We start from the raw sequence: 20265 nt of genomic DNA on the forward strand, positions 1-20265 counted from the left end.
GACTCGCCATCGCCGTCCCCATCTCTCCTCACATCACCGCGGGCTCTCCAGCGTCGGGCGCGTCTAGGCCTTTCCGGCGCAACCTCCGTACAACCTCGAGCTTTGCTGCAATAGTGTTGCTGCTGCAAGAGACTAATTCGGCCGGCTGCACACGCCCGGCCACCCGTGTCAAAGTCGCAGCAGCAGGCAAGCAGCTTCTCTCCTCGCCCTCACACTGCTGCTGCTCGCTCGCTGGAGGAGGCGTCTCTGGCCAGCTCGCCGCTCACCCTCCCAACTCACCCTCCCAACTCACCACCCTCACGCCCACCTCTGCCGGCTGCTGCCGCTGCCTCAGGCCGCCCGGCGAGTCTGCTTCGCGCCAGTGGTGGAGGGCTAATGTCGCCCATTTCCCTGCATTGCTGTTGCCGGAGGACTCGCTGACGACCAGCTTTCGAGGCGGCGCCCGGTGTCTGGAGGTGAGGGGCTGGGTCCGAGATGGACATTAATGCGTTGCTGTCGCCAGACGACGGAGCACGATCTGCGAGAAGTCCTTCCACTCCGAGTGCTGCTGCTGCGACGCCGCCTGCTGCGACGCCGCCTGCTGCGAGGGCGCCAGCAGCAGAATCACCGCCTGCGGTGCAGAGAGGGAAACGGCCCGCCGGTGGCAAACGCACTGCGTCCGGATTGAGCCAAGAGCTCTCGCGGTCGCCAGAAAGGCGTGTATCACCGCAGGCGCGGCCTCCAGCGCACGCGACAGGAGCTGCGGCCTTTTCGCAGCAGCAGCAACAGCAGCAGCAATATCACGCGTCGGCGCCCGCGCCGCCCAACTTCAGGCCGCTCCCGCCCACCAGCAATCCCGTGCAGGTATCCGAGCACCACCCGCAATATGCATACTCACAACGGCCATCGGTAGCCCATCGCCCATCGTCCACGCCGCAGGTGGAAAAGTTGACCGGTATGTGCATCATGACGCTGCCTGCCGCGCTACGCAAATTTTGGGCTGACCCGCGTCTACTTCAGATTTTCCTTCGCCGCACAAGCGTCAACAAACATCGCGCACGTATTCCGACAACATCCTGCCCAAACAGGTGCAAGCACGCCCTCCGGCACATCACCATACGCTGAGGGACTCGGCGCCTCCCGTCGTGCGAACCATCTCGCGCCAGAGCCTGGCGGATCTCACAATGGCCGAAGCACCTGCCCAAACTCCTCCGCCACGCGAGTTCACATCAAACGCGCTGTCAGAAGAGGAATCGCACCGAGTCTCAGAGCTGCTCGCCTATCTGCGCGACAACTCCTATGCCTATCAGTATCACGTGGAGCTGATCAACCTTCTGCACAAAGGTTTCCGTGCTCACGTCTCTTCGCCTGTAGGTGCTCAACATGGAGCGCAGCCAGGTGAGCCCCGCACGTACGCGCTACTGACCGAAATGAGACAAGCGAGAGAAGCGATGGACTCGCGTTTCGCAGTCGGCGAAGCCATCTGGGTCGACTGGCTCAATGATGAGATCCTCACTGCCAAAAACACCGAGGAGCGCATGGCAGTCTTGGAGCTTTGTCAGAAAGCCGTTGCGGACGAGCCAGCTTCTGTCAAGCTCTGGCAAATGTACGTGGACTATGTTTCCAACAGCTATGAGGCTTGCCACGACCTGCGCGAGACCATTGAACGTGACTGGACGCCTGAAGACAAGGAGATGTGCAAGGAACTCTTTACTCGGGATCTGGTCATGACAGTGCTCGAACAAGCGGCTGCAGCCACACAATGGCGCATGGACGAGAGCCATGTTCTGTGGAACCGATTCGCTAAAGCTGTCTACGAGCAGCTTCCTCAGCAGCCGTCGCAGGCTGACATAACACCCATACACAACATATTTCTCGGTCGTCTGAAAACACCTCAAACACAATGGCCAGACACGATGCAACTGTACTGGCCGATCGTGTCACGCTTCGAGGGCGCGAACTGGGAGGCTGCTATTGCACATATCAACCAACAGGCGGAGCCTGCCAAAGCGTGCTTTGCGATACGGGAGGACCACGAGTTCAAACTCCAGCGGGCGATTGAAAGCGGTGATGCCTCGAACATCCATCACCAAATGGAGCGGTATCTCAAAGACGAGAAGTACTATTCTCTCAAGCCAAAAACTGCAGGACCCTTCGATTATGAGTTACGCTGTGCTCTTTTTGAGCGTGCCGTTCTATTTGAGCCGACAAATCTTGAGTGGTGGCTGGACTACATCGACTTTTTGGTAACGGATCCGAAGTCCACCTCGCTGTTGTCAGTCATCGAGCGCGCCACTCGCCATTGCCCCTGGTCAGGAGAGTTGTGGGCGAGACGCATATTGCGCGCGGATGTTGAACAACAATCTCGAGACGACATTGGCAACATCAAACATCGTGCCACCAACACTGGCTTGCTCGATGTAGGAGGTCTTGAGGAGTATGTGAAGATGCTGGAAGAGTGGTGCAGCTACCTGCGTAGGTACGCGTTCCGGCAGACAAGTACAGAGGACGATATCGACACAGCTGAATTTGGCATTCACTCGACCCTTGAAGACGTACACGAGGCTGGCAAGCGGATCTACGGTCAGGAGTTTGAAGGCGATCCTTTGTTCCGACTGGAACAGATTCAAATCAAGTTCTACGTCGAAGCTAAGCGTTTCGATCAGGCAAGAGAAATCTACAAGACTCTGGCAACTCGTCTTGGAGGATCTTACGATTTCTGGAGCAAATATTACCATTTTGAACTGCGCTTATGGGCTTCGGACCGGATACGTGAGGAGCGGAGAGTGGAGAGGCCGGATAACGCACCCACGCTCGCATCGCAGGTCGTCAAGGAAGCCCTGCGACAACGCAATATCGATTTCCCAGATCGGGTATTGCAACTCTACACTAACCACTTTCAGCAGCACGAATCTGGAGTTGCACTCCAGCACGCCTTGGCCGCTGCAAGGGAGTTCAATAAGAAGCTCGCAGCTCAGCGTACAAAGGAACAGGAAGAAGCACAAGCCGTTGCCGCACAACAGCAAGAACAGCTCGCCGTTGCAGCCGAAGTGCTGGAAACAGGCAATACCCCTGCTGGGGAGAAGAGAAAGCGTGAAGACGAACCCACCAATGGCGACGTTGCCAAAAAGGTCAAGCCCACACTGGAGACCGTTCCGGAGGAAGCACGCAATGAGCCTTCCGCTTCAGCCAGCGCACAAATCAAGCGCGACCGTGAGCACAACACAATCACGGTCAAGAATATGCCGCCCAGCATTTCTGAAGGCGAGATCAAGAAGTTTTTCCGCGACTGTGGCACACTACTATCGATCAGTATCGTTCAAGACAAGGAAGGGTCGTCAGCTTCTGCCGTGGTTGAGTTCGAGTCCGAGGACGATGTGAAGGCTGCTAAGACTCGGACCGGGAAAGAGATTGGAGGATATGAAATTCGCATCCAGAGCGGCTCAGGAAGTACTCTCTACGTCACAAATTATCCAGCCGAGTACGACGAGGAGGCGATTCGAGGACTCTTCAAGAAATATGGCGAGATTGTGGCCGTACGTCTGCCATCACTGAAATACAACTCTCGGCGCCGTTTTGCGTATGTCCAATTCCTCAGCGCTGAAATGGCCAGAGCTGCTGAGGAAGCTATGGATGGCAAGAAGCTTGACGGCTTGCATACACTTTTGGCTAAGATTGCCGATCCTGATGCCAAGAAACAACGCGCTGGCCCACAAAGTGAAGGACGCGAGATCATTGTGAAGAACTCCGATCGTGAGGCCTCGGAGACACAGATTCGCGAGTTCTTTGGCCAATACGGCCAGATTGAACGAATCAATCTCGTGAAGCTGGTCAACAACAGGGCGACAGGAACGGTATTCATCACATACACCACAGCTGAAGGAGCCACAGCGGCTCTTGAAGGTGCGAACAACACTCCGTTCCATGACAGAATCTTGAAGGTGGAACTGGTACAACCGAAAGGACGTGCCGCTGCACCACATGAGCGAGCTGGACGTGAGGACGTCATCGTGAAACAGGACAAAGCATCCGCGACACCTGAGCCAGCCAGTAATGGTGCTCGCCGTGGTTCGGATATCTCCATGCAGTCCGCAAATCAGGATGACGAGTCGCACAAGAACGTGAAAGAGCGCAAAATCGCGATTTTCCACTTGCCAGACACCGTCAACGATGCGCGTATCCGAACTGCAATGGAGCAATATGGTCCCATCACCAAGATTCAACTTCGGCGCGAGAAGCAGGGAGCGATTGTCGAATTCAAGGACGTCAAGGATGCTTTCCGTGTCCGCACTGGTGTCGATGTGAGCAGCCTTGGACCAGAGGCAAGCACCGGCGATGTTGGCGACCTGCTCGCAAAGCAAAGCAGAAAGAAGAATGGTGATCTACGGGGTACGGGCGCGGACGTCTCGAATCCTGGAGCCAAGCCTGCGTTTGTTCCGCCACAGGCAACACGTCCAGGTGGTGCACGAGGAGGCCGTAGAGGAGGGCTTGGATTCAAGCGAGGTGGATTCTCGAGTGGCAATTCCAGGAGCGATGCTGCTGGTTCCAACTCTGAAGAGGCGGGCACGGCGAAGAAGAGCAATAACGATTTTCGTGCTATGTTAGAGGCGAGTAAAAAGAAGGATGAGCGAAATGGAGAGTAGGCGCGTTATTGGTGTTGTTGGACGATGATGTAAAGTGAGGCTGTACTCTAGTGTAATATGTACAAAAGAATTGCTGGCCGTTACTGGCATTGGTGCATCATGATACCGAGCGCGGGTCTTGTGTTGTGACGCACACTGCATGGCGATCGAGGTCGTGAGGATTGGGTGTAGCAACAATGCTTGCGCTGCGCCATCTACCCCGTTTTGTGATTGAAGGTTCGAAAGCATAAGAAGTCTGAAGCGGCAGACGATCGGAGAAGATCACTGTTAGAAATGTCCATGAGGCAAAAGGAGAGTAATAATACCAATATGGTTCATATGCTTCGCTATATCTACTTTCCCAAATTGGAACAATCAAAACCCCTCAAACCGAACGCCAGTGCCACATCGTATGTGAAAGAGTATCATCGAGTATGCATTAAATCTCAAGAGTAAGTATATTATAGGTCCTTTGATTCTCCATGCAATTCCGCCTCTCCGCTCCCAAATCTCTATTTGTCTTTCTTCTCCGCTCCAGCTCCCGCGTTCACGGCAGCGGCGACTGTAGGAGAAGGCGAAGCAGGACTTGTAGCAGTAGCAGAAGAAGTAGCAGGACGACGAATGCGCGAACCTGCTTTGTTGCGCTTCGCGGGAGAAGGGGAGGACTTGTTGCTATCGGAGGAGATGGAGCCAGGAGGGGGCGGAGGGGCATGTTTCGAGGCTTGAAGGCCGACTGGACCCGATTTCGTGATGAGAGTCTTGGTTGTGTTTGGGATGATGGGTCGTGGGTGGGTGGGAGATGGGGTGCGGGATGGTTGTTGCTTTATGCGAGTCGAGCGCTCACGCTTTTTCATGTCTGCGATGTGGTGGTCTGGGGATTCTCCCGCGGGGACGAAGACTTTGGTGGTTTTCTTTGCTGTGGTCGGGGGAGTTTGCGGGGGATTGGTGATGCTGAGGGACGTGGTGGTTGGAGTACATGTAGTAGTTGGACCACCTCGGAGGTTGTAGTCGCGCTTGGGGCGAGACGTGGTTGCCGTTGGTGGAGCGGTCGTAGTTGCAGTTGATGGCAGAAGCGGAGCGAAGTCGATGAGGTCGCTTGTGGTTGATGGCTTGCGAGCATCCTTTGGCTTCTCTGTGACTGTGACTGGTGACGATGGACGAGTAGGCGGAACAACAGGTGACTTGAGCTCTACCGGAGCCTTAATGATTGGCTTTCTCACAACGTCGTTGTTGGTCACGCCTTTCGAGTTCAGCAGAGCCTTCTTGTCGGCAAGGGAAAGCACCACCTCCACCTCACTGTCACTCTCATCGGGTCCATCAGACGAGCTCTCAGAATCGGCATCATCGCCTTTGCGCAGCATCTCCAATGGCTTCAACGACGGACCGGCCACATTTCTCGCTCCTCCAAGCCTGATAGCTGCGTTATGCTCCAACCACCATCTCGGCGTATGACGAATTCCCAACTCTTTCAGCTTCGCCTCGGACGGCATCTCATGCTTGTACCGACAGCCCTGTTGAACGAATTTGCAATCGCCAGTCATGATCCAGTGCGTACAGAAGACCTTCTTGTCCTGGTCAGGCACGATCCCAGATGGCGGTGGAGTAGTGTCTCTGCTGCGATAGCCCACTCGCTCAGCAGTCTCTGCCCCAGCCTTGGAGCGCAGAATTGCATCGATAACGCTTTGGGTTGGGTCAGTGGATTCGGTCGGATCGTTGCGACGCCACGACTTTGCAGTCTCGTGAGCAGATGGCGGCCGGCTGGTGTTGCTGTCGATACCGCTGACAGCAGCGTGAGGAGTGGTGGCGAAGACCTGTCGAGCCAGCGCATCTGGTGCGAGATACTGCTTGACACCAGTGGCACTGTGGCCACGAGCGTGAAACGGCACACTCGTTGGCGGGCTACCGCTACGCTGAAAATCGGTAGATCCAAGACCATCAAGCTTGAACGTGGTGCCAGCGTAAGGAGTTGTGCCTACGTACTGCATGCCGTACGTGTCTTGAGGGTCGAGAATGCGAGGCACATTTTGCAGCTTGATCGTAAATGGCAGCTCATCGGCGGGAATGAGAGGGATGGCGAAGCCATTGGGTCGAGTGATGAAATAAGCCAGGCGAGGCTGGGCTTGGTCGTTGGGGGCGCTGCGTTGCTGATAGCCAGGTGCTGGCAGGAGACCAGGCATCGTGGTGTAGGTCTGAGCGGTCATACTGCTGGCCCGTTGATCCCTTGTATGATGGGTTCTGATGCAGTGTTGCCGATCTTGTCGTACGAAAGATAATCAGAAGCTTTGCAGTATAGGGTGTTGGTGGCAGCGAGTGTTGCGATGCTTGTGGAGAAGCAGATCAGAGCAGATCGGAACACTCATATGTGACTGCTCGGCGGGCGCAAACATGATGCGGCCATTTTGCTGTATGTCTGAGCGCAAGGGCAAACAGCCAAATGAGCGAGACAATGAACTTCAAAGCGGCCAAGGCAAGCTGCAGAATCAATATGAATGACTTGTATGATCGACAGAGCTTCTGTCCTTTCAATGAGCTGAGAGTGGTCAAGTTTGGGTGTCGGTCTCGATTGCTCTTTATTGAGTGTCGATTGTTTGACATTTGTCGTTGTACTCATGTGGCTAGCCGTCGGAAGCACGCATATGCCACGGATGCTGCTGCTGCTACCCGTTAGCTCTTAGAAGGGCCAATTCGCATGTTCCATGCCCCGACATGTGGAGCAAATATGTGGTGCGGCGTGCTGCTCACGTCCTCCAGTAGCGCAGGATCTAGGGTGCTATGGTGCTAAGTAGGCCCCAGCCTTTCTTCATGCCCGCGCGGTCGTGCTACCTGAGTTCAATGCCCTTGCAGATCTAGCCAGGACCACACAGATCTGGTCATGGATTGTGCCGATACATTAACGAGCTCAAGTCTTTAGTTGGATGAGACATCGGCGCTATAGCTTACAGCTTAGACTTTATCCATCCCAGCAAGCCACTGGCAGCATCGCCGTTGACAGCATCCCATATCTGAAGGCCCTCTTCCCATCTATCGTCGGTCCAAATATCGGTCTTGCCATCGTCGCGTAATCTCAGCATCTCTTTGACATTGCTCGTGCCCCACGGCACTTCATCGCCTTTAACAAACGCCGCGAAAGCCTCATTCCACGGCTTCAGCAACTGCTTCTCCTCATCTGTGATACCATCTCCATACTCCAATCCCCAGAACCAGATGCTCATATCTGTCGCGTGGGTGACGCCCCATTCGAGAGGGAGAAAAGCGTCCACGCACTTCGCTCTCCAGTCGAATCTGTATCGCAGTAGATCCTTTCCTGGAATCATTCCAGCATTGACAAGCGCGTTGTGAAACCCTCGTTCGAGACAATGCACTTGCATATTGGCGTAAAGCTTTCCAAAAGCCTCCGACCAATCTTTGCATCCCTGTGGCAAAGCATGTTGCTCGCCGCACGTGGCATGCATCAATTTCTTTACAGCCTGCTCAGGATAATCGGCGCATAAGCGCCTATACACTGAGTCGAACGATGGAGAAGGCGTTCTCCACGTTTGGTATAAGGAGTGCTCATCTCTGCACTCACCATTCATCAACTTGATGCCTCTTGCCTTCATACGTCTGCCGAAGTCGCCCGAGTTGATGTTTGCCACCAAGTTTTTCGACACGAAATGATCGTCCGAAGTTGCTCGGAACTCTGAGTATTGCATCTCATTGTTTGCATTCACAATGTCGATGGCTGGTTTTGCTCTCAGCTGACGCAGCTTCTCCTGAGGCGGCAGAGACTTGGAAATATTGAGCTTCTCCAGCAACTCGTCGAATTGCTTCTGTTGCTCATCTATCCCTTTGGCCTGCACGCCAGGACTGTTCGACCACATGATGGCCCGATTAATGATCGCTTTGTCATCTGGGACGAAGTAGAGTTCGTGAGCGAGCTGCTGAAAGACACTGTGAGATCCGGCCGAGTAGCCACCGATTGTGATGTTCTGCGCATTGCCTCCAAAAGCCTCAATATTCCGCGAGGTCCACTCCAGTGCCAGCCTTTGGTCCCAGAACCCTTGATTGCCAGTCGGCTCGCCAAACGCTCGAGCTTCATCACGGAGCTCTGTGCTTGCGATGAAGCCAAATACATTGACGCGATATGCAGGGGCAACAATAATTGCCTCAAAAGCAGTCTCGGCTAGCAGAGGGACGAGAGATTCCGGACCAAAGTTTGGTGAACCCCATTGCAGGAACCCGCCATGTATGTAAAAGTAAACCGGCCAACCCGCTTCTGGGCGTTTGCCAGCAGGAATATAAATATTCAATTGCAAGCAGTTTTCATCCCATTGCGCTGTTTCTTCATCCGATCGCCAGCCTGGCTGAGGGCAGACTGCGGCACTATTCTGGAAGCGTCCTGGGTTGACTTTAGTGCCATACCGATATTCCTCCGGTAGTGGTCGAGCCTGCCGGAATCTGTATTGTCCTACTGGAGGTAATGCATATGGCAGACCACCAAAGTAGGTAAGCAATTCGGCCTTGTCCGAGGATCTGAATAATGTCGTGCCCTCGATACACCCTAAAGAATCACATTCGAGCTTGTAAGGTTGCTTGTCTGTCGTGGGGCGAGACATTTTTGTCACAGATGATTGACGCCGGATGCCGAGCTTGCCAGATTGGTGTTATCTTTGCAAACATCAAAGTGATGTTCTCTTGCAAGGTTGGAATTTGACTTTTGATAAGTTGGCCGAGGTTGCCCGCAGCCGCCCGCGCTGACCAGCAAATGGCATTGAGTCCCGAATGAGGCGGACGAAAAGTTGCATAGGGATGGCAGGAAAGTGCCTGGATCACAATAGCGATCATACACCGACTATACAGCTTTACAACACGCGCGTGCTATGCACTCCAGTATCTAGGAACAAATAGGAAACAGATGGTATCTTTGAGTCTGGGTCTGGCCCCCTCCGACTCCGTAACGCTTTTCCGCAAGTGACCTCTCCACAAGGGACAGTCCTGAAGTGAACGCCGTGGCCATGTCCTTCCGTGGCATTTCAAAAAAAGAAAAGAGAAAAGAAATGGAATCGCAACAAAAAGCGCCAACTCATCACATGTCGAGATAGGCTTTCCGACTGCCTCGCCCAAAAATGCTGCTCATGCCACCTCCGAGAAAGCTCATTCTGCTCCTCTTCTGCGAGCTCGTGATGCTCGATTTGCTGTTTGAAATCGATGCTTTACTGTCTGATCTTTGTGCGCTGCGTGGCATATTGGAGCCCGATGACGATGGGGGTGCAGAATGCTTGAAGAAATCAGCGAGATCTCGTGTGCCCCCAGGTCCTGTGTAATCCGCGTCGCGATCAGGGACCCCAAAGTTCGGTCGAGGTTTGGTGATCGGACCAACTGCTATCGTAGCAGTGCCGTTGCCACGCACAGCTGGTGTGGCTCTGGCAGCTTGCGGGCCATCGTTCTTCGGCAATGACCCTTTGCGTCCGTAGCTGACTGCATCGGCACCAAAAGTCTGCAGGGCTTGTGGCGTGGTTCCAAGCCGTGCAGCAGCCGGGGATGCGGAGTTGTTGGCATTGGAATTAGAACGCGAGTTGTTCGTTTCAGGAGGCTCGCTGTTACGAAGGAAGTCAATTAAGCTCTCTTGTTCGCGTTGTCTTCCTTTCGGCAACGCGGTAAAGAAATCGTCATCGTCATCATCAAGGTCGTCAAAGTCAATGGCGTACGGGTCTTTGTTCCTGTATCGCGTTTTGCCTGTTCCTTCAGTTGGCGTCGGAAATGCTTGCTGGACAGATCGTGGTATGACAGTAGTGAGACGCGGGGGTTGGTCGCCGTAAGCTGGCTGTGTAACGTCCTGCGTGGTGCCGGCGCTGTTCTGCAATAGTGCGGATCGCGAAGTGGCCGAGTTTCGGAAAGAGTTGTGTGAAGACGGGACGCTACGAGCGCTGGAATTGTTGATGGGGCCACCCATGCTCGTGTTGATCTTAAGATCAGGTTGTGGTGTGTACCGCTCGCCCCATTCCTGCATTTGATCCGAGTCCATGGTGGTTCGGAATGGTGCCACTGAGCGCGAGATGCGATGTTGTCTCTTGTCGCCAGATTCAGTAATACCAGAGCTCATAGGACCATTCCGGATGAAGTCAATGAGTTCTGCTGTGCCATCTTCAGCAGTCTGAGTCGGGGCTCGTGGCTGCATATTGCTTCGAACGCGGTTTCCGGCTGGCATTGGCGGCGGCACGACGGGGACGGGTGGCAGATCTTCAGCCTCGATGTTGGACCTGCTCATGCTTCGAGCACGAGAGGGTGCCGGGGATTGTGAACGCGACCCACTGCTGTGTGCGTCTCGCAGAAGTTGCAGGGATGTGGTCGACCGGTTGCTGAGCAGAGGTCGGAGCTCAGGCTCTCTATCAGGTCCTGTAGATCGAATGAAGTCTGCAAAATCCCTTGTCGACTCAGTGAGGACTTGTGGCTCGCGAGCCATGAGTCCACTCCTCTTATGCACGCTGGTATTTCTGACGGGAGGCCGGCTGATCGACCTTCGCTTGTCCCTATTGCTCGTCGGGGATCGAGCGCGCTCATCCGCTGCACCTGCACTCGCGTCGGCCCCAGTCGCTTGCCTGGCGGCTTGGCTCCTGCCTACTCGCGCATCCTCAACAGGTGATTGCAATGACGATGTGTTGTTCGGAGAAGATGGTTGTGTCTCCGCGCTGCGAGGCGTCTTCGGCACGGCTGCGGGAGTCGACTGCAGGCGGTCAGTTAAGCACATGGCTTGCAAATCGTACCGGACACTCACTGGATCATCCCTGACACTTTCTGGCGTGAGGGTGTATTTCACGGTGTCGCCTCCTTGCACAAACATCTCAAAATCCTCGGGACCCCGGATACTGGCACTGGTCAGTGGCTGCAAGCTCTCCGTCTCCTTCAGCGATGTTTGGCTTCTCGAGGCTTTCTTTTGCAGAGCGGGGTGTTCATGCACGGGACCGTTCGATTCTGGCTCCAAGGCTGACTTCTTCGACGAAGACGCCCATTGAGTAGTCTCTTTGATCGCAGCCGAGAAGGACTGTCGCCATGGTGAAGGCGGCTTGTCTGATACGGGAGACACCGGCCCATTCGCATAGATTGAGCTATCTGACGCGCTCATCCGAATCGAAGATTTTGGTGTGGACAGCCTGCTTTGGTCCTGCAACGCTTGTGCACCGACAAGGTTCAAATGCTGGACCTGCTTCACGCCTTTCGCCGAAAGTGAACGACGCTTCAGGAATGATTCTGGACTGAGCGTAGTCGTGTCCTTCTCTTCTTCCTGTTGTAATGGTGGGCTGTTCTTGAACGAGGAGGTCGATGACACCGGTGAGTCGCCGAGCACGATGCGCGTGGTTCGACGCGGCGCCTGATTCGTGAATTCATCCCTTGCAGGATAGACTCCCTCATCCGAATCTCCCTTTGTAGGCGACGAAACTGCAGTGTCTGACGTCCTCGCAAGACCTATATCAGTCGTCTGCTCCTCATCGGCGCCATCTGAGCGAGTGGAGTCTCGAGAGACATCGTTCAAAGCGGCAGGTGATGGAAGCTGGTCTTTGTTTGATGGTGGCCGTATCAACACGGCTTGCGTGAGTGACATCCGTTTCGCAACACGAGGGGTCTCTTCGCCATTTTGCTGCATCGTCGACCTACGCACGAGATTCTGTCCTGCAGGCAGGCTCATGCGCTTCATGTCCTGGAGGGCTTTTTGACTGTCTCGCTTGTCGATATGTTCCGGCGCTCCTGCACCCATCGCGATGCTTCCCTCTTCGTTTGCAGCACCCCGATTTCTGGCATCCAGCTCTTCAGTGCTATTCGGTTTCGACAGGCGCGATACGGATCCTACCGCCGCCGCTGCGACCACGCCGGAGGCCGATGCTGCGGCAACAACTGCAGGCAAGCTCTCATGATTTACTCCTGTCGCGTTGTTCGACGACCCCTCAGCAGTAAGGCTTGAAGCTGGGTGGACTTCTTGCTTGTGCGTAGGGTTATCCGAGGCCTCTGATTCCAGCGCATTCTCCCCGTCTTGCGCTCTGTCGCTATCGCGGACATCGCCAGTCTCGGCTTCTGCTGTTGACTCATCGGTAGTCGCTGGAAGTATGCGCGGCGAACGCTTCGGCGGTGGGTTCGGGGCTGAAGAAGAGCGGGCGCGCAGAGGCGTGGATGGCTTCGTGTCCGCGGGCTGTTCGGGTATCGACGTGTCCATGGCAGGATCGGTTTGCCCTCCAACCTCTACCTGCAAGGCAACCGCGCTCATAGTTACAGGTACAGAAAGAGAGCCTGTCCAACTGTTCCTCCGCGGAGCCACCAATTCTTCGAAATCTTCAGCATCAAACTCATCGGGATCTCTCGCCAGACCAGGCACCTCGATCTCGTCAACGTCTCGCTTCTCGTCGACCAATGGCAGTGGGGTGGCCGCTGCAATCACATGTTCCGGATACTCGATGTCTTCGATATCCCGCTTCTCGTCGGCCATCGGCAAGGCAATTCTCGCAGCGATGACATGCTCGGGATCGTTAATTTCCTCAATATCTCGCTCTTCGTTCGCCATGGGCAGAGGAATATTCGCAGCGAGCACATGTTCAGGGTAGTCGATGTCGTTGGCAGCTTCGTCGTCGACAACATCCTTGTCGCCTGGCATCATTCTGGAAGTGGGCCGAGATTCGTCCATTGTGGAGCCTGATTCGGTGGCACCCACGCTGCTCTGCCTCGGATTAATGGCAGCACCGTTGATGTGATCCCCACTCGTGTTGCGAGAGGAGCCGTTTGGTCTGGTGCTGCGGTCATTCGTGGGAGTTGGCGAAGCGACAGCATAACCGCGCGAAGACTTCCTCCACTGGCGCCACAGCCTTCCGGCCGTTTTATGCAGCACGGCCGCCTTCTCCATGTCGTGCTCATGCACAACCAGACCCTCCACGGGTGTAACCTGGTCGGAAGCTGACGTTGTGACACGCGAGGTGCGGCTGAGACGTCGTGCACGATTATCGGCCGCCTGCGCAGCCACTTGCAGCAATTGTTCCGCGACATACTCCAGGATCGAGGTCAGGAATATCGCCGCTGCCCAGGAGACGAGGCCGGTCGAATGCGAGAATCGGCGGTCGCCGGTCTTGAACAGCTCGTCTTCGCGCACAAAACGCTCCTCGTCTTCGTCTTCAATGTCTCCAAAGCGAATGTAGACCATGACTCGTAGCCGTGTGCGCTTCCACACCAGCTCCGTGTCCCATTTCCGCTGGCGTTCCGAAACACTCTGCTTCTGATTCAATTCGTCTTCCTCCTCCTCGCCGCCCGCCAGTAATTCTGACAGCTCTTCATCAGCGCTTGCAATGGCCTCGCTGGCAAGCCGTGACCTGAGCACTTCCGTCACAGCCGGCCGGAGCACCGTCAACGTCGTAGAACGCGCCTGGAGCAGGATGCTGTACAGTAGATGGTCCAGGAAGCCGTTCAGGAGGGCGAGCGAGGCATCGGAAAAGTCCATATCCTGGCGGGCGGGCTGGTCCTCATCGTTGCTCTCAAGGTCGCTCATGCGACGCTTGCGCTGGCTCACGGACTGCGACGCGCCGAAGGGAGAGACATAGGCGGGCGGTGGATAGACATTGGCTGGTGTCGCAGCATGGTGCTGCCGGGCCGAATTGGGAGAGGCGGCGGCGGAGCGGTCGCTGGGCGTCGGCGACATGGCATTGCTGCGCGTGCTGTCGTCCATTGTCACGGCGTGGCCATGGCTCGCGCGTGAGTTGGAAGCTGGGAGGGGAAAGGAAGCATATAATGGAGTGGTGACCACTCCTTGGGTCGTAGTCTCGTCAACGCCGGGCGAAACGGGCTGCTCTGCCATTTCCGAGCCCAGTAGCTTCGCAGCGGCCTGCCTCTAGGCCCCGATGCCCCTGCAACTCCACACAGACGGCTTGGTGCATCCAATGCGCAGCAAGAATAATAACAATATTTGTCAAGTAGAGTGGTTCCCGGTGCGCAGCATGCAAAAGATGAGGTGTGCTCTGCAAATGCCTGCGTGCGATCAGAACGCGCAATGCCTGCCGCAAAAGCACAAAACGCAGGGAGACATGGAGGGACACTAAAAAGAAGCTCGACGGAACGTCTGCATACTACTGTCGATCGATTGCTGCATCCGTGCTCGGCCTCTACCCTATCTGTGTGAGGAGGAACGGCGATGCGAATGCCGAGCTGCAGCTAGAGCGCCCGCCGCTCATGTGGCGAGGAGGCAGTCGTCCGGTGTCTGTCTGTGGTTGCGACTCAGGTGCGGCCTACGCCACACGCGAGTCGTCGGCGGAGCGCTGCTGGACCAGACGCATCCTGGATACTGCACATGTCGATGCGGTCCCGAGCCATCGTTGCAACATCCAACAACACAGACCTGGGGCGCGAGACTCTGGGAAGCTGCTGTGCGCTGCCCCAACTCTTGAACAGGCAAAGAACGTCTCCTTCTACCTTCGTTGCACGCATCCTACATTAGTCCGCATCGGGCAGGAACCTTTTTATTCTTCAGCCCCATCTGTGCCTGGCTGCACCAGTGGAATGGCGCGTCGCCGATCCGTCCACGCATCATGCGAGTCTGGCAAATTCCCGTCCCGTAGGCGATGATGAAGAAGCACACAAGCACCCACGAGATATCCAACACCTCATCGCCATGCGATGTTCCACTGGTCGCTGCACGAGCTCTGGTGACCCACGGAAGAAATCCTTTCCCCAATCCGAGACTTTGGAGGCAGGGGTCACGGCAGATGGACAGCTAACCCACGTTAAACCATGCTAGCGTGACCTTGGTACCGAACGATTTCGTGCTCGCTCAGGGTACAGGGACAGCAAGACAGGAAATGCCCCCTTGGCGAGGCGGAGAAGGGCCATCCTCGCAGACTGACGAAATCACGGAATGGCGTGAAGCAATCTGACGAATTGAGTGAAGCAATGGCTGGAACGAAGCGTCTGTATCGTGGGAATGGCTACCGAGAAGAGTTAGAATTGCACGCAGTACATACAGCGCGGTGGAAGGACAACTCCTCCGCATTCCACCCTGGTTGTTCGTGTCTTCCATGCAGTCAGGTGCTGTCACGCGCACCTCCAACAGTGGATTGAGAGTGTGATGGAGCGAGGAATCCCAGTTCAAGCGCAGTGGACGACCAACCTCGATATCTAGCAATGCCCTTGCCAATGCACTCATTTCGTCCGGCCATCAATTCAATGTGTAGCTACTCCAGCAATATTCTCGCCTCCAAGCACGGAGTGAGCAGCTTTGACGGATTCGGTCACGGCATGCGAAGCGGCTGAACTGTCCTTGCTCTTGATCCAGTGTCATCCTTGACTCCTTAGACAGTCACTTCCTTGCCCGCCGTGACATTATTTGATCGTGGTCGTGCATCACATAACTATTGCTTGACAGAGTTGGTGTGGCAGTGGCTGTCGATGCAATGTGCCAAGGGAAAGTGCACTGGCCGCACGCACCTCACTCGAAGTACAGGCTACTTCCTCCGCGCAGACAATGTTCATCGTTGCAGCTCGCCAGAAATCCGCCATTCGTACTCCATCTCTTCCCCGTTGTCCCTCCGGATGACATCATGCACAATCGCGTGTTCTGGAGATGGACTGCGCCGGACTTTCAAGCTTCCGACTTAGCGACTTTGATGGCGAGAAACAGCGCCAAGCAGGACAACGTGGACCGCGACGATCTGGCGTGCTTCACTCTCGGACCCATGGTACTATGGGCTGCATCTCCGTAGTCACACGAAGCGGTGCAAAAAAGTCATTCCGTGATGTTCGGTCGACTATTCCAATCCGCGTGCCATGAATCTGCCAGCGGGGCTGACCACATGCAAGCAATGTGGTCGTGTTGAAGAAGTAAGTGGGACAAACTCGGCAATCGTGTCCACAGGACCATGCAGCAGTGCTGACCGGAGACGCCGTCCCCTAGCGAGGCAGGACTGGATCGTACTGCCAAACATGTACCGTGAATTCCATCGAGAGAATATTTGTGCACGCCCCAGGTATGCTGTGTTCGAGAGGTGAGGAAAACAAAGACGCTGATCGAGTGGCGTTACGAAGATCAACCATTAGCGAAGAGTTTAAGAAATGTGTCTCGACACGACAGAGCAGATGGTCACAGAGACGGTCAACCTGTCTCTCACCGGTAGGTGTAAATGGCCCGGTCCTTCGCATTCCCATTCGTGTGGTGGTGAAGTGGTACCCGTCAGCATGAGCTCGGCCGGATATATATGCACCGACTCAACGGGGAATCAAGACACATCAATTTTTGCTGACGACTTCCAGGAATACTGCGTTAACAAAACTAGCCATACGTGGCGCGACCGCCGTCCAGAGCGATTGTCCACGTTCTAAAGCACCACGATATGTCAGTATCAATCTGCGGCCTGTGCAGCAGATGCAGATGCTCAGCGATTTTCTTGGGGTCAACTTCCCGTCTACAAAGGCTCGAGCTGGTCTCGCCAATCGTGGATCTTATTTGGCCATATTACCAGACCTCGACGTCGAAAGCACTCCGATGCTGAATGCTGCGATTAACGCACTGTGCTGGGCACACATTGGTGCCAAAACAGGGGATCAGCGACTCGTCCAGAGGTCACAGGCCTCCTATGGTCAAGTCTTGTCGATGTTGATTACCACTGTCCACAAGAATTCACGTCTTTCATTAGTAGAACCGCGGGCTGTCATTACGAGCATGATGCTATTGTGTTTGTACGACGGCTCGATACCTATGCCTTCCGATGGGGAGAACGGGTGGCGAGCCCACTACTGGGCATGTCAGAATCTGCTTGGGGCATATGGGCCAAGTTGTATCAGATTGCATGATCCTTTCGACAAAATGCTCTTCAACTCCTTGCGAATGCCATGCTTCTTTCTCGGCGTGGCGAAACGCAAAGCGATTGCATTCGGACGACCCGAATGGCTGCACCTCGCGCAAGACATCAATCCTGTGACGGACACGTTCACCAGCTACTACTCGGCCGCTATGAGGATACCGAGCATATTAGAAAGAGTCGATCGGATACTAGCAGTGCCGTTGGTGCCAACAGCCCTGAAAGGCCTATGTCAAGACATATACGACCTTCGGCAGGACGTCACACAGTGGTTCACAAGCCTCGTCAATTCCAGCAAGGATCCTTCTTGGGAAATTCCTGAACTGGTAGATATGACGGAAAGCACTCCGATGCTGAACAACGAGGAGCACTTGTACATGCAAAAGTCAAAGGTCTTCAACAAATTCCTTCGATTCGGCCTGCCGATGAAGATTGTCCAGAATCATACTTTGGCTGCTCTGGCCTACATCGTTCTGGACTGCAGCCTCCTTCGGTTGCTACACTTCAAGGCAATGACTGCTGTGTGTATTCGACCAGAAACGATCAAAGATGTCGAGAAACGAGCTTTTATACAAGCCGTGAGCCTTTGTCAGAGCCTATATCACTACACCTCATTCGATGGTCTGGCTTATGTGGATTTTAGCGAATTCGTCAACGATGTCGCGTTGAACTTCTTCCAGGAAGTTGGTGCTACCAAGGAAACGGACTGGTGTCGAGGAGTACGCGCTGCTATGACTTTGAGAAGGAGTCGTATCGAGCATGACATTCAGCGTCGAACACTATGTCGCATGGGCGACGCTGGACCTGGATTTGCCATGGCATGCCGTTATAAAACTTGGGACCTTCAATCTTGAGAGGCAGTCTCGTGCCCGGAGGTTGACTTCCGACTCTGTCTCTTTTGAAGCGGGCAGGTTGGACTGCCTGCCAGTCGCTCTTCACGGTATATTGACATGCATCGCTCACCACTGTGTACGCCTCCCACCCTATGCCCTATATGAATGGTCATGACAATCTGGGCTCGATCACGGACTCGTTCAAGGTCCCTGCAGTTTGGAAAGTCCGATCATATGTAGTGTGGCGTCCGAGGCGAGGTCATAGCTTGGTGCTCCGAGACGAGGCCTGAAAGTGGTTTTTGAGAGCTGAACAGAGAGGAAGCTCGAGATGATCACACGCCAAGCGTTCCTGTCAGTGGTGTTCCCCGCCTCGACACTTTTGTTACCAAGGTACACGCTTGCAATTTCTCTGCGAACACAACGGGATCAAAGAGGCCCAGACCGCTCCTGTATTATCCAGGTAGTCGGGTCCAATCTTGCGAAAGAGGAGCACAGTGGCCTCTCCGCCATCTCGGTGATCTGGATGGGAGCTACAGAGTACGGTCAAGCTTTGGATGTCTTCTTCACGACAAAGTTCAGCTACGCAATGGCACATGTAGTCGACCGATTGGTATTGGTCCAGCCCATAACCTGTATGGGTCATTGCAACGTCCCAATGTGTTATATAGTTCAGCTTCCCCACAACGATTGGCGAACAGACTTGACCTGAAGAACAATACTACTCTGGCCACAACCACCAATAATGCCCTTCGACCAAATCCCAAGTAACGCTTCTCTCAAGGCTGAAGTCAGCGAGCAAGAGCTCGACCACTTCTCAAATTATCGAAGATTGGCCCCAAGACATATGAAAACCAGACAGCGAATGTCAAAGATTACACTCACTTCGGTATATCACGTCAATGGCTGAGCGACGCCAAGCAACATTGGGAGACCAAATACGACTGGCGCAAAACTGAAGCTCGCATCAACAGCTTCAACAATTTCACTGTGCCAATCGAGCACGAAGGCTTCACATTCGACATTCACTTCGTTGCGCTTTTCTCGCAGAAGAAAGATGCCGTGCCATTGTTGCTCTCCCATGGTTGGCCAGGCTCTTTCTTGGAGTTCCTCGCGGCTCTGGATATGCTGAAGTCGAAGTATAAGCCTGAGGATTTGCCATTCCACGTTATCGTGCCTTCTTTGCCGGGCTATGGATACTCTTCTGGTCCACCATTGGATAAGAATTGGACAACAGAGAAAATGGCAGCGGTTTTAGATAAGCTAATGGTCGGTCTTGGCTTCGGCGATGGCTATATTGCTCAAGGTGGCGATATTGGTAGCTTTATTACCAGAGTCCTTGGCGTGACTTCTCCTTCTTGCAAGGCTGTGCATCTGCATCTTGCAATCGGTCTTCAAGGTGAGACGGAAGGCTTGACGGATGCTGAGAAGAAGGGTGTGCAACGTATTACCGACTTTGCGACGTTGGGTAATGCGTATGCTCGAGAGGTGAGCTTCAATCCAATGAGATCTCTTACATGATTATACCATACTGACTGGTACTAGCACGGAACTCGACCAGCGACCATCGGTCTCGTGCTGTCCGCCAGCCCAATCTCGCTGTTGGCCTGAATCGGAGAGAAGTTCCAGCAATGGACCGACGTGACGCCTCCGATTGACGAGATACTCGACGGAGCGACTCTATACTGGTTCACGGAATCGTTCCCTCGAGCCATCTACCCATACAGGCAGTTCTTCGGCGCGCAGCCGTCATTTTTGTAAGTTTCGCTCTTACCTCATGCCAATTCTTGCAGCAGTACTGACACTTATTTAGCCACAACGATCCCGAGTACTATATCAAGAAGCCTCTCGGCTACTCGTGGCATCCGGAAGAGCTCGCGCCTGTCCCACGAGACTGGGTGGCCACCAGTGGTAACCTGGTCTGGTATCGTGCCCACAAGGAGGGAGGACATTTCGCTGCCATGGAAAGGGCGGATCTATTCGTCAAGGATAGGGAGGATTTCGTGGCTGAGGTCTGGCCGAAAGCCAAGTAAT

At 54.6% G+C, this 20265-nt stretch overlaps 5 protein-coding genes across 5 annotated transcripts; 2 read left to right on the forward strand and 3 right to left on the reverse strand.

The window, feature by feature from the left end:
* Nucleotides 1–474: 474 nt before the first annotated feature.
* RHO25_008798 (uncharacterized protein) lies at nucleotides 475–4622 on the forward strand (the record flags this gene model as incomplete). The annotated part of the gene is made up of 2 exons (XM_023604602.2): nucleotides 475–934; nucleotides 1000–4622. The coding sequence occupies 2 exons, from the start codon at nucleotides 475–477 to the stop codon at nucleotides 4620–4622; spliced, it is 4083 nt and encodes a 1360-aa protein (XP_023460452.1).
* A 491-nt stretch (nucleotides 4623–5113) lies between these two features.
* RHO25_008799 (uncharacterized protein) lies at nucleotides 5114–6802 on the reverse strand (the record flags this gene model as incomplete). Its single annotated transcript, XM_023604603.1, has 1 exon — nucleotides 5114–6802. One exon carries the CDS (start codon nucleotides 6800–6802, stop codon nucleotides 5114–5116), a length of 1689 nt encoding a protein of 562 aa, XP_023460449.1.
* Nucleotides 6803–7537: 735 nt separating this feature from the next.
* RHO25_008800 (uncharacterized protein) lies at nucleotides 7538–9196 on the reverse strand (the record flags this gene model as incomplete). Its single annotated transcript, XM_023604604.2, has 1 exon — nucleotides 7538–9196. One exon carries the CDS (start codon nucleotides 9194–9196, stop codon nucleotides 7538–7540), a length of 1659 nt encoding a protein of 552 aa, XP_023460451.1.
* Nucleotides 9197–9666: 470 nt separating this feature from the next.
* On the reverse strand, nucleotides 9667–14409 carry RHO25_008801 (uncharacterized protein; the record flags this gene model as incomplete). Its single annotated transcript, XM_023604605.2, has 2 exons — nucleotides 9667–11304; nucleotides 11356–14409. 2 exons carry the CDS (start codon nucleotides 14407–14409, stop codon nucleotides 9667–9669), a joined length of 4692 nt encoding a protein of 1563 aa, XP_023460448.1.
* A 2246-nt stretch (nucleotides 14410–16655) lies between these two features.
* On the forward strand, nucleotides 16656–20264 carry RHO25_008802 (uncharacterized protein; the record flags this gene model as incomplete). The annotated part of the gene is made up of 7 exons (XM_065603105.1): nucleotides 16656–16713; nucleotides 16877–18120; nucleotides 18695–18844; nucleotides 19090–19719; nucleotides 19777–19806; nucleotides 19861–19988; nucleotides 20045–20264. 7 exons carry the CDS (start codon nucleotides 16656–16658, stop codon nucleotides 20262–20264), a joined length of 2460 nt encoding a protein of 819 aa, XP_065459177.1.
* Between the last annotated feature and the right edge of the window lies 1 nt (nucleotide 20265).

This window comes from Cercospora beticola, chromosome 5 (genome assembly GCF_033473495.1).
Source record: "Cercospora beticola chromosome 5, complete sequence".
Taxonomy (NCBI): domain Eukaryota; kingdom Fungi; phylum Ascomycota; class Dothideomycetes; order Mycosphaerellales; family Mycosphaerellaceae; genus Cercospora; species Cercospora beticola.